General features: G+C 43.3%; 1 protein-coding gene across 1 annotated transcript in view; it reads right to left on the reverse strand.

Moving 5' to 3' along the window:
- SEMA5A (semaphorin 5A) overlaps positions 1–13,477 on the reverse strand; it is a 441,285-nt gene that overhangs the window by 82,935 nt on the left and 344,873 nt on the right. Inside the window, exon 12 of the mRNA XM_045847790.1 lies at positions 10,432–10,639. Within this exon, the coding sequence (XP_045703746.1) occupies positions 10,432–10,639 (208 nt within the window). The remainder of the gene's footprint in view (positions 1–10,431; positions 10,640–13,477) is intronic.

Here is a 13,477-nt window from a genome sequence, read left to right on the forward strand (position 1 = left end):
TATACTCTGTCAATAACATTTCCACTATGTTTTCCATTTGTCACTAAATGTTTTTTTTTGAGATACACATGGTTTAAAATTTTATGCAGTAAATTTTGTGAATCTTTTCCTTCATAGCACCTGGATTTTGTACCATATTTAGGAGCTTCTACTGTTAAAAAATCATAAAAACATTTACCCCAGATTTCTTCTGATTCTTCTGTTGAATCATTTCATTTGCCTCTGTATCTTTTATTTTTAATATTTTTATCTTCACCTAAACATATGCTTATTGCTTTTAGAGGCAAGGGAAGGGAGGGAGAGAGAGAGGAAGACAAACATCGATGTGAGAGAGAAACAGCAATCAGCTGCCTCTTGTATGCATGCTGACCTGGAGTGAACTTGTAACCTAAGCAAGTGCCCTGACTGGGAATTGAACCCACAGCCCTTCGTTTTATAGGTGATGCTCAACCAACTGAGCCACACTGGCCAGTGCTACCCCCATGTCTTTGATCCATTTGAGATATATTTTAGTAACTTTCCTTACTTCCCTCCAAAAAATTAAAAAATAAGCAAAAGCATCTTTTAAAACTAAATCATTCAAACTTCAAACCAACAAAAACAGATTCACAGCTCTGAAGTAAGAGCAAGGGAGCTGTGTAGGGTATCCTTCTCTGTTTTCTATTAAATTCAGGCAGCATCTTTTCAAACACAAATTTACATCACAGTTTGTGAGCACTGGCTTTTAAAAATCTCTTCTTCTTAAAGTTTGGAATACAGTTTCTAATGATTTCCTCTTAAATAAAAATATATTTTAATAATCAGTTCCATTAGTAAAGTTTCACCTGTATTTATAGTATAAATACTACATAAATACTATTTATAAAACAAAGCCCAAATTTTTCAATTTTAAGAACTCACAATTTTTAAGACACATAATTATTGATTTAATAACATCTTTTTCTTTTTTCTTTTTCTCTTTTGCAGGGGATAGGAAAGATGAGGACTAATGAGTGCATAAGACCAAGGAAATTGCACATTTTGTATCTATGAAATAAGATCATTTCATATAATGGAATCAGACCCCAGGACAACTTCTCCCACGTAACTCTGCCTGTGCATGTGTTGTTCTGTAGGAAAATACCCAGAGGGAATTTACCTCAACTGCAGTGCAACCTCTAAGACAGACCTGGGCAAAGGGGGAGGAAGGAAGAACCCTTCTGCCTGCTGCTGCGACCTCTCCAGGTGGTGACAGTGGGATCTGACCCCAGTGTCCTAGTCTTACTGATGGCCTGGCTGACAGAAAGCACGGTGTGTATCACACATGGAAACTCCCATGTCTGAACCATTTTCATGTTGGTGAGCAACAGGGTAAAGCTACACCTACAGAAATTATTCAAAAAGCCTGAATTCCGTATGTTTCTTATTAAATTAAAAAAATTATTTGACGTTTCTTTTTTATTTTCTTAAAGATTTTATTTAATTATTTTTAGAGAGGGCAAGGGAGGGAGAAAGAGAGGGAGAGTAACATCAATGTGTTGTTGCCTTTCACATGCCCCCTACTGGGGACCTGGCCTGCAACCCAGGCGTGTGTCCTGACTGGGAATTGAACTGGTGACCCTTTGGTTCTCAGGCTGGCATTCAGTCCACTGAACCATACCAACCAGGGCCTTAACATGTTTCTTACTAAATTAGACAAAATTAAAGTTATGAAAAGGTGAAAATTTCCTTCAGTTCCCTACCTTTGCCCCAATCTTCCTCTTGTAAAGCTACGTGGAAAAATGAAACACACCACAGGGTTACATGGAATACTTTAGGCTGTTTTAAGTGAAAAGCTGTTGCACAACCATCACTTTCTTCCCATAATGCTGCCAGTTCTGTGTGCTCTTAACATTCCACTTATCCTGTAAAATATTAAAACTTCTCTACAAACACAAATACCCATCCATTAAAAATACCATTTATACATGTTTTCCTCACTTAAAATATTTAATACCATGGGTGAAACTCTCATGAGCTCTTCCTTTATTCTTAACTATACTTTAAGAAAAATGAGTCATCATAACATATACTTTGGATGGTGGGTCTTTGAAAGAGACCATTTAGAAAATCAGACTTACTCTTAACCATCACAAAAGTGGCTTTTCTTTATTCCACTTTGAAATGTTTTCTGTATATGATGAATCTTTTTAATTTTCTTATTTTGTGAGTAACTTTAGATTATTCTCAGTTAACATAGTGTCCTAGTATTTGAAATTATGCAAATCCAGAAAGCATGTCAATCAGAATCTGAGGGATTAATTTGAAAACACATTTATTGAGAGTATGTTGTAGGAGCTAAATGTGCATTTAGAGTCAGGCCTTAATTCTAGAACAAGAATAAACTACTCGCCTTTTTGCAGGATATTGACATTAATATTTATCTAAAGTTCCAAGGGTGTCAAACTCATTTTCACCAGGGGCCACATCAGCCTTGTGGTTGCCTTCAAAGGGCAGAGATAATTTTAGGACTGTATAAATGTAACTACTCCTAAACTGTTAAGGAGTTGAAATTACATTTGGCCCTTTGAAGGTAACTGTGAGGCTGATGTGGCCCCCCACAGTGAAAATGAGTTTGACATCCCTGGTCTAAACTCTTCCTTTACCTGTTAAAGTTAGTAGTTATGCTACTCATGATTTGAGTAATAGGAAAATAGGTATATTCATTAAAATCTTTTCACTGTATTTTTGGACAATGGGAGCTAATTACTGAACATGATCCCCTCACATATCAGAATGCCTAAGTACAGATAACTTTCTCTGGCTTGTTTTTGTCACGCCAATTGTCATTATATCAGCTTATTTTTGATGTTAAGAATTTTTGCCATGTTAACAAAATGTATCCATTAAACATAGGACATTCAAAGTGTTTCAGTGGTTCATTAATTCAGCTCATACTGAAGAGCACTTGCCATGAATGAACTAGACGTTGAAGGTGGTGCATTCACTGTGGAAAACAGAAGAGACACAGTCACTGTACCCAAAGACCTTACCTTTTATTAAAGGAAAAAATCACTAAGCAATTATACCAATAAATAGCAACAATCAGTTGCAAAGGAAAAACCACAAGAAAAGGGAAAAAAGGCAAACTGCTCTTATATATATTATTTCTGTTCTTTTAAGAAATTGAACACAAAGCTGAACCCCAAAACTGTTGGCTGCCTAATGCACATCTAAGAAAAGCTAAAAGCTTACACTATTGGATTTGACCTATGGAATATTTTTAGTACACCTTATTATTCTTAGAAACAAGTTCCCCATTGTAACAACTATGTATAATTAATTAATATAAATTATAACATGATTACATTGAAATATTTGGCCAAAGAAGAAAAGAAAAAAATATGTACTCATACCATGGTTGCAGGGGAACTGAGTGGGCAGCGCAGAAGGCAGGGCAGCCATGGTATCCCTACAGGATGGCACTCGTATCTTTCTTTGTTTTCATTTTCTATCAAAATATCTATCTATATCTATATTATTTCCAGAGGTGGATTTACAATGAAGCTAAAGGAGGTTTACTTCCTGAAGTTTTTACTTATTTAGTTCATGAGGCCTTTTAAGGCCCTGACATTGGCCTTAGTCATTTAATATTTATAATTTGATGTTCTTTTCCTTAGTGAGAACCCCTCCCAAATGGTGTGAGCTTCGGGCCCCACAACACTTACATCTCTCCCTGACCATTGCAGAACAGTAGTCTGATGTCCGTTTCTTAATCTACTAGTCAGGTTCCACCTTCTCCACACTTTGGCCATTCCTTTTCCACCCTGTCCAGGACCTGGGGGTGTTAACTTGTAACTTTGCTGGAAGATCCTTGGTCCCAGCCCAAGCCCACCTCAGACCCCTTGTTACAATCGTAATTAGCATGTTGATTAACATATTTTGCTTCCCACCTTCTACTTTTTGAACAGTTGTAATGATGACACACACATAATGATTTCCTCTTTCCAATTACTATCATGTCACACAGATGTCTTCATAGTCATCATCTAATGGCTTCAGAATAACCCACTGAGCAAATAAGCCATTGAATAAGTCTGTCACAACTTGCTGATTAATTCCCTTGCTATTGGGAATTCAGGACTGGAACACTGGATGTGATTCAGATATAACTTAAAAAGTAATTGCACAGGGATGTCAGGCTCAGATATTAGGTCCTAGAATACTCTGGCCAAGATCAGCTGTAATGCTAAATCAATTTGGGGGTAAAGTCTAAGGTAACTCCCAGGCCCTTTGGCTCAGACCCATAATAGATATTTGGGAGATTTTATTTATGCCCAAATTTCTCATTAGAGTCTGAGTCCCGTGAAGACAGAGTCAGAGCTGCCTCATCCATCACTCTCTACTTAGGGCCTGGCTTGGTGCTTGGCACCTATTAAGTTCAATAAATATTCTAGGAATGAGTTTACTAAGGAAAATCCACAGTCTTTAGAGGCCACACCAAAGCCAACAAAAACAAAAACTCAGGACATTGAGATTTGGAAAATACTAAGTGAATAGCAAAGGGAGAATGGCTTGTAAAATGGGTACATGTCAAAAGGTCTTTCTGAATGTTGTTGTGATTCATAACCGAATGGCCGAGGTTTCCTTGCCGGGGACACCATGGGGCTCCTGCAGTTTCTCTCTGCACACATACATTTCTCCCATCAGGCAGATGCTGCCTTTAGAGAATATTTAATCAATAAAGGCACCAATTGATTAAATCCACCTTTAAAAACTTTGCCCTTTCAAGCAATAAATGCCTTAATTTCCACCCTAATTTTCCTAATGAGATGTTAATTTCTTTAGCTAAATGATAACTAGCACAGGTTGACTAAATTGAGAATGACTAGGTACCCACTCACAAAGAGAGCCAAAGTCAATCTCTTAATGGTTTCATTTTTTCCCCTACAGTTTCATAAAGCAAAATTTAAAAAGACATATGTCTTCTGTTTTTTATATGGGCTATGATTCTTCCAGTTTTGGCTTTTCTTCTCCCCACAGTTAGTTTTCAAAATGAAGCAAAAATAAACCAAAACAAACACCCGAGCCCCAAGGGTTTCAGTCCCTTGGCTAACGTTTTCTATCACTACACTTTTCTGTAAAGGGAGTGTTACTGCTCCACAAGAACTTAGGGTTTCTTTTTAGGTTATTAAGTAAAGCAGCAGAGAGGAAAGAGGCAGAGTGTCCGTTTGTGAATTTGATAAATGTTTCAGGAGCCTTCCTGGGGCCAGGCACCGAGTGGAGGCTGCCCCGGGCCTGGGAAGGCAGGCAGCGCCAGCCACCGGGAGCGAGCTCTGCTCCCGAGAGCCGAGACAAGCCTGCCCACACGCAGCACTCGGAGGTCTCGTTGCTGTTCTGTGACTGGAGAGTCTGTGGTCGTTCTTTCTGGTCCAGCTCCATCCCTCCCTGTGAAATGTTCGTTCTACAGCCTGGCAGGTTTAACTCACCTCGGAACTGTGGTCGATGTTAAATAAAAATGAAAGAATACACAGGTATCGAGGGACCACTCTGTATAGGACACAACTATCTAACCACTTTACTATACCTCTGAAACTACTACAGAATAATGTTAAATGTAAACTGTAATTTAAAAAATGAAAATATATATAAAATTTATGTAAATATTAAATATATACATATCCAAAGGAAAAAAAATCATGTTATTCAGAAAAGGTTAATGTATAGAGTTAATTTATATAATTTATTAGGTTTAATACCTAACATTATAAATCAGTACACATAATGTTTTAACGTTCATTCATTCCTTCAAAAGGCATATAGAGCAATATTCTAATTTAGGAGTCAGCAAGTGACAGCCCGCCATGTGAAGTTTCAAAGAAACACCGCACAGGGCAAGGCTCAAGCACAGCAGGCCTAAGCTTTGGCAAAACGCCCTGTGATCCTCCCTGGGTATGGCATGTGGGAGGATGATGAGGAGCTGCGCAAGGCCATTGCCCTCCCACCTGCTTCCGTTCTGGGGAGGCTGTCATGAGGTAGTTTCTCATCAAGCTGCAGGCTATCCCCCTCCACTGCAGTGTGGACTGGCTGCTCTGCACCGTGGCACCCTAGTTCTCCTGCTGTATGGTCATCTGAGCCCTTCTGTGTTGGTGTCATCCTGTGGGACAAGGGACGTGGGTAGCGGACACCTTTTCTGCTCCTGCTTTTGTTGCCAATGAAAACAATAAACTCTCTGAGTCTGAAAGTATATTATATTCCTTGGCCTGATGAGTCTGGGATCTGGGAGCCCTGCTGACACACAGCCACGCTCATTCACTATGATCTGTGGCTGCTTCCACGCTACCAGGACAGGGCTGAGAAGTTGCGACAGAAGCCAGGCAGCTTGGGAAGCCTGCATGTTTTCTAATTCCTTACAGAGGCAGTGTGCTGATCCACTGATTTAATTAATGCACAGTCCTTAAAATGACTTTAAAAGTCTTTATCAAAAGCCCTCCTCCCATCACCACACAAGAGCTGAAATCTGTCAGGCCACTTGGCCGGCTGCGGTATTTCCCAGGAGGAAAAGGAAAGGAGAGGGTAGTGGACTTGGTGGGGGCAGGGGGAGGAATAACTGCCTGATTTTTCAACTTGACTATTACAGCCTGAGTCCTGTGACCATTGTTTTCTGCCTGAAACAATGAAATGGGGACTCTCAGTTCTCTGCCGGAGTCTGTTTTCCTGCAAGTATAAGGTTATGAGTTTACACTGCTATTTACATCAACAGGAATGAAGACAGTGGTTGTTCTTGGCTGCTCTCTCCTATGCACCCCTGTGGAGATCGTCTTCCACTTTCAAGACCTCACACCACTGTTGGGGAGCCCGGAATGTGCACCCAGTGCACGTCAGGTGGTCCCAGGTTGACAACAGCTCACCTACCTTCCTGTCATATGCTGTACCCATATCCAGGCCTATCCTGACTCCCCAGGGACCTCAAAGCTCAATGAATGTTAATTCACCCTATGAAACTAATATATACATGAGGGAAATAAGCCCCAGAGTACAATCAGATATACAGAGAAGAATGAGTTTCTCCCACACTTTACATCGCAGAAGGTAACTGCCCACTCTGATAGCAAGATTAATTCTTTGCATAATGTCCTCACGCTATTAATTAAATGGTTGTGCAAAAAATGCTAAAATTAAAATGTATAGTTTTACTTATTTTTTGATCAAATTTGACTATAATATTTTTTAAATATTCTTCTTTCAAAATAACTTTCTGAGGAAAACAATTCTGTGACGTTAAAATGCCGTGCTGCTTGTCCCACGTGACAAGCAGCGCACAGCACGGACGGTGTAGGCATGTGGGAGCTCAGCCTCCCCTGAGGCTCCAGGGTCACCTGTAGGAAAACTGGAGAATGGAGACTTGGAGACTCACTTTAGAATAGCCAGGGGGGACAAAACTCCTCTGGTTTGCTGTATCTAGCAAATAAAGAAGAAACTATTGGGGAAAAGCCATAACTAGCTATCAGTAGACCTGAATTTGGCTTGTCCTGATACTAACTAGCTCAGGCTCTCAGTGAGTGACCCAATGCAAGGTGCTGTCATCATGCAGCTGGTCCCCTCTGAAACCTGACCACTGAGCAAGGATCTCGATCCTTATTGTGCCAGGGGCAGCACAGAGAACCAGAGGTGAGGCCCTGGCCCTGGGAGCGGAAAGTCCCAGCTCTGAACCTGGGTTTCCTGCCACCAGAGCTGTGTGACCTTGAGTAGGACACCAAAGTTCTAAGCCACCATTTCTTCCTTTGAAAAATAGAGATGATATGTGACTTTACTCTCGGGGTATGTGATTAAGGTGATAAAATGATTAAAGAGTGATGAAATCTAGCACAGTGCCAGGTATGTAAAAGAAACTTGTGGAATTGTATTGATTGCTATCATTTATAAACATTTGTTTATCATGTGCATTGCCAGATATTCCTGAAAATGAAAAACATGAATATGATCACTTAAGTTCAATTTCTTAACTACTTTACGATTCAATAATAAAGTTGAGTTTCTAGCATTAGCTAAAATTATATCCTACTACAAAAAGTATACTTAATAAATAAGTCAGTATCCATCTATTACTCAACTGTTATTTTGTTCCTATTTAGTATACTTTTTAAGGCATATTTCTGGAAAATTGACAGTGCTTTTGTCAAAAAAAAATAAATGAAATGCCACCATTTTCTCCACATCATTCATGCAAAAAAAAATTCTGGTTACAAAGATATTGTTTTCTTAAAAATCGATTCATTTCTCCAGCTAATTTTCACTAGGAGAAGGATGGCAGAGAAACATACTAGAAAGAATCCAGAGAGACTCTTGAGTTAAAATCTTCAGATTTTCTTTTCTCCACTAGAACTGTTAGGCGTCAGACACAAACTATCCCCCCACTGAGTGTGGGCACACAGAGACCACAATCCATCAGGCCACAGTGAAGTTACAATCTGTCTCTGCTCTCTCTGAGTGAGTGGACACATGAACAGCAGGGAGACCCAGCTCTGGATGTAACTGAAAAATCTTCTCCCTACAGGAGCCAGATGAGGACAGACAAGCGACCATATTTTCCTGGACAGAAGGAGAACGCTGTGAACTGCTCCCTGGCCACTGTGCCTGGTGGCAGCCAGCTCCCGTGGACTCATGAGCAGGCTTGAAGTGCAGTCTCACAAGAGGTGAGAGTGGGCACGCGGAGGCCTGGCTTCCTGGAGCTGATACAGGATTTAGCTTCCTCATCTACCTGGAGCTGAGCACGTGCCACCCAGGTCCAATGAAGGGAAGCAGCATGAAAGGATGAATGGCCTCCTTCTTTGCAAGCCGTGAACTCCACTCTGACACCAGAAAAACTGGACATACCGCACAGGCCTGTGTCTTCCTGCACCTTAACCTGGGTCAAGCACCCAGTGAAGTCACCATTGGAACTCAGAGCTCACTGGGATGGAGTTGCAAGCCTGGTGCCCTTCTAACTGCACTCTGAAGCGTGACACGTCTGCCGGCAAACCCCAACCTCCTGTCTCCCACTGAGCCATCAGCAACTGGGCCGAATAATTCCTGCCCTAAATTAGTCCTGCAAGGAACACCAATCCAGACAAATTTAATCAACCATGGATTCAAGTTAGGAAAGAAGTGCTATATAAAGATAGTTGGTAATATCAACTCTCACCATTTGGTATCAATGCTCTCAATAGCACTGTTACTAGCTAGGAAGTCCCTACTGTTATTTCTCAACACTCTACTACCAAAGAAGGAATTACAGTATAGACTTCATTTTCTAGAACCACCAAGAAGGGGATATTATAATAATTTTTATTATACATAAGACGTTTCTTCTACATAAGAACAGTCTGCAGAATGCTTTAAATTTTGTACTGTATACATCATCCCATTTTATTCTACAGTAATTTGCAAGTTAGATAAAAAAAGTGAGGCTTAAAATACAATAGTGACAGGTCAAGAAACAGCACGTGCAGGTCTAGAACAAGACTCCAATCCTCTGAGCCCCCGAGGCAGTGCCACTGAGCGCCTGGTTGGAGAAAGAGTGACCTGTGTGATGCCTGTGAGTGATGTATCCAGACACCCACTTCTACACCAATTCCACACTGATGCCCTGTTTGGAGCACTAGAATTAACAAGAGGCCTGATCCCTCAGGACATTTAAGGCTGGGATTTTGCCAGGGGCAAGCTTGCATCAGGGGCCAAAGCATTTATGCAATATTCCAACATTGAAGTGCCAGTGAAGCATAGGGTGTACACATGACTTTTCTGATTCCCAAGCACCTAGGCCTGTGTTTTTCCAAAGTGAGCTTTGAACATCACTGGGGTCAACTGAGGACACACATGGGTTTCCCTGCACCTGTAGAAATCCCCATCTCCTTCCCATCTCCCACCAGCCTTTGTGGTCCTGGAACCTCAAGAGAGAGACAGCACCCTAAGACAGCTGGTGCCCAGGACAGCATGGCAAGGACTGCCCAGAAGGGCAACGCCTATTGCTCCTTTGAGTGTGTGGATTAGCTCTGGGCTAAGAGGACACACAATTCATATTGTTCTGTGGCTGGTATATATTCGAGTATACACAGAGAGAATGTATATGCACACACACACTACAGAAATAAAATTAAATCTGTGCTAAATTAATTCAGGGACACCAACTATCAGTGCTATCACTGAGTGTTCTAAAGCACTGAATAATTTACTGTAACCCTGACAGCTGCTCGCAGACGTGATGGTGTGGCTCCTCCTCGGCAGATAACCAGTGGGTCATTTTCATCACAGTAAATCTGTTTGCATCAAACTCTACACCTGGGATTCAGGATTCACAAGGATGTTACAACTCTGTCGCGTGGACATTCAACCACGGGGAATTTAGAGACCTCTGTGGCCTCTGTGCCCTCTCTCTGGTGACACAGCTAGAAAGAGCTCCAGCGGACAGGCCGGCCTCTGGGGCTGCCCTACCTGCGCGTGCGGTGGAACTGGCACCTCTTCAGCTGGATCTTGGCCACGTGCTCCCGCAGGCCCACGAACAGGACGCTCTGGCTGTGGAGGATCTGCAGGCTCCTGATGGGCTCCCTCCGCCTTTCGGGGAAGAGTTCGATTTCTTCCAGCACACAGCTGCCCGAGCTCTGGGTCAGGGGCGCCCGCACCTTTTTGATGGTGCCGTAATCTGCAAAGACAACAGGGAAGAAAGGGAATGAGGTCAGCAGGTCTCCCAGGTCACGAGGCAGTTAAGCAGCCGTGGTTCTCCTCCAGCCTGGCTGCACAGAGAATCCTCTGAGGGGCTTTGAAAATGCGGGTGCATAGGCCCCCACCCAGCCCTAGTGAATCCACCATGCTGGATGTGGACGCTGGCACCAGTCATTTTACAGCTCTCAGCAGACCTAACCTGCAGCCATGGAAGAGAAGCACCCCACTACCAGCTGTCCTGGGGCAAGTCTAGACGCCAGCGCTGACCGCGGTTCAAAGGAGCCTGCTTCGTGCTGTGTCATGTGGAATGTCAGGCGACAGAAGTTTTTAAGAGACAATCTTGGATTTCTAGTGTCAAGGGGGCTCACCTGCCGCCCCAGCAGGGCAGACACCAGGCCACAGGCGACGGTAAATGTGCAGAACAGCGAAGGCGGCCCCTTTTCCTTCCTGCCTGGTAAATACCTCATCCTCTGGCTCTCCTCCTCCTTTTCTGTTGAGATCACTTTCTTCTTTTTTTTCTCTGATGTTCTTCTTTGGGATGCATTTCTAAGTCTCAACTCCACAAAGTTTCCTTTTCTGTACTACAAATATCCATTTCTGACCCAGGCTCTTCCCATCTGCAGGTTTTCTGCTCACTGCGTGTTTCTGCTCACTTATTTATAGGCGCTACCCAAGGATGAGCGTCCGTGAACCTTGGAGACTCCCCAGACTGGCTGGGAAGAGCATGGAAGAAGGGCATTTCAGCCAGTGAGGGACATGGCACAGTCAATGCCTTGTGTCAGAGACACAGACTTAAAACTCGTGCTGTTTCCCCGGTGCACTGCAGGGAGGCCCTGGCTACCAGCCTGCAAACCCAGGGCACGAACCCAGTCCTCCAGAAGCACCTCCCCAGATGGCATCCATCCCCCAAGTCATCCTAAAGGCACTGACTGAACAAAATCCATCAGGGTGCAAAGTGTCCAACGTTCTCATTATGTGCACACAGAAAACGAGGCTAAGGAGTGACCTAAAACCAGAAGTAAATCATGAACTTTTGGCTTTGAGGCTTCCAATCAATCATTAATCTTGGAAGACTCTCGACAGAAAATACTTTTCAGTTTTTTGCTTCTAAGCAAGTCTTTAGAGATGTTTACATTTAGAGAGAAAATACATATGCAGACATGTATTCTCCTGAGTTTATTTAAAAATGGACTTCTGAAACATTTCCATTGAACATGCATCAATTATGAACTGACTACAAAGTAGTACGTGCAGTGTTAGTAAACCACTGCTTAATTTTATTTGAGGTTAGCTGGTTAAACGTGTTTGAGAAAGTTCAAACATAAAAAACATAATTGTGCTGTATGCTGGGATGATTCAAAACATAGTGCCTGTCTTTGAGGGGGGAGTATGTGTTTGTGAGCAGAAGAGGGAGAGCGAGACGGAGGAAGGATGGGAGGGAGGGAGGGGGCAGCCTGGGATCGGGGAGGCAGACATTTTAATAAATACAATTTACATAGTCTTAGGTGTGCAGGAAAATTTGTATGACTTCACTGTGTAAGTCAACTCAATTTTGACTTGGAAATCGCAGTTCCCAGCTGGTGGGAAATTCAGCTTCCGAGATGCAGGGGTCTTCCCGCTCCACACAGTGCGAAGCGTGACTGAACACACAGCAGCGGGGCAGTGACAGGCACTGGGTGGGAGTTCCGGGGAAGGTGACTGAGCACAGAGGAGGTCCTCACCCGGGGAGGGAGGGGCCAGCCTTCCTGTGGAGCAGTGACAGCACAGAGCTTTGGGCCACTGTTTGGGACCTCCTGGTGACAGGAGACATGGACTAAGCCAGAGGATCGAAGGGGAATCACCACCACCCAGGGGACTGCAAGGCTCCTATGAGAGCTTAGGTAGGAGACTCTCGGGGCAAAACAGGGTACGTTACAGCTATGCAGGGGTGGGGGCGCATGGGGACAAAGGAAGCGGGAGTCCAGCTGGCGAATCCTCACCTCGTACCTGTTACTGCAGCATTTGCATGGGAAGCATGGCTTATAGATCTATATCCTACACAACAGTTTGGCAGAGATGCCTTCCTGTCTATTATTTATTTTTGATGGATTTTACTCTGAGAAACCTGCTCAAATAATAGTTCAAATGCCAATATGCTCACATGCATTTCAAACTCTTAAGCAACTGCAAGTTAAAAAACCCAAATTTAAAAAGAGTTGTAATAATGCGACTTGAAATAACCACCACAGATGAAAATTTTCAGCGTATGTTCTGCACACCTGTATCGGATTTGCAGCTGACTCAGAGGTGACAACATCACAGAGCTTAGTGCCTCTCTAGAGAGTTGTACTTAGTGTGGATTTAAGTGCTGGTCCACCACCTGTGCCAGGGTCTCCTTCACCCTCTGAAGCTTCTGATCACGAGGAGCCTCTTGAAGCTCCCCCTCCCCTGGCACGAGGGTCAGCACATCTGGAACCCCCCACCCACCACACACAACATTTAGAAAGCTCTTTTTCTTTACTTGAAGCCTTTCCTTCTTCAGCCTGTACCTCGTTTTGCTCTGTGACCTGAACGCTGTTACCTTAGCATAGAAATCCTTTCTCACTTGAGTGTCTCCAGAACACGTGTGTGACCATGCCCCTCTCCTGCCTCAGACCCTCTGCATGAAGTGCCAACACTGTCCTGTGTCAACCACGGGCTGCGTTTGGCCTGCGCACCTCTAACCTCCGGCTCCCGTCCCCCGTCTCCACTGCTCTGTGCTCCAGTCATCCAGGGTCCTGCAGCGGAGAGAGCCTGCAACTGTCCAGATCCCCGCACAGACAAGTCCTTTGTCTGAAGT

Source organism: Phyllostomus hastatus, unplaced genomic scaffold, assembly GCF_019186645.2.
Source record: "Phyllostomus hastatus isolate PE091 unplaced genomic scaffold, TTU_PhHast_1.1 phas_contig_58, whole genome shotgun sequence".
NCBI classification, from domain to species: domain Eukaryota; kingdom Metazoa; phylum Chordata; class Mammalia; order Chiroptera; family Phyllostomidae; genus Phyllostomus; species Phyllostomus hastatus.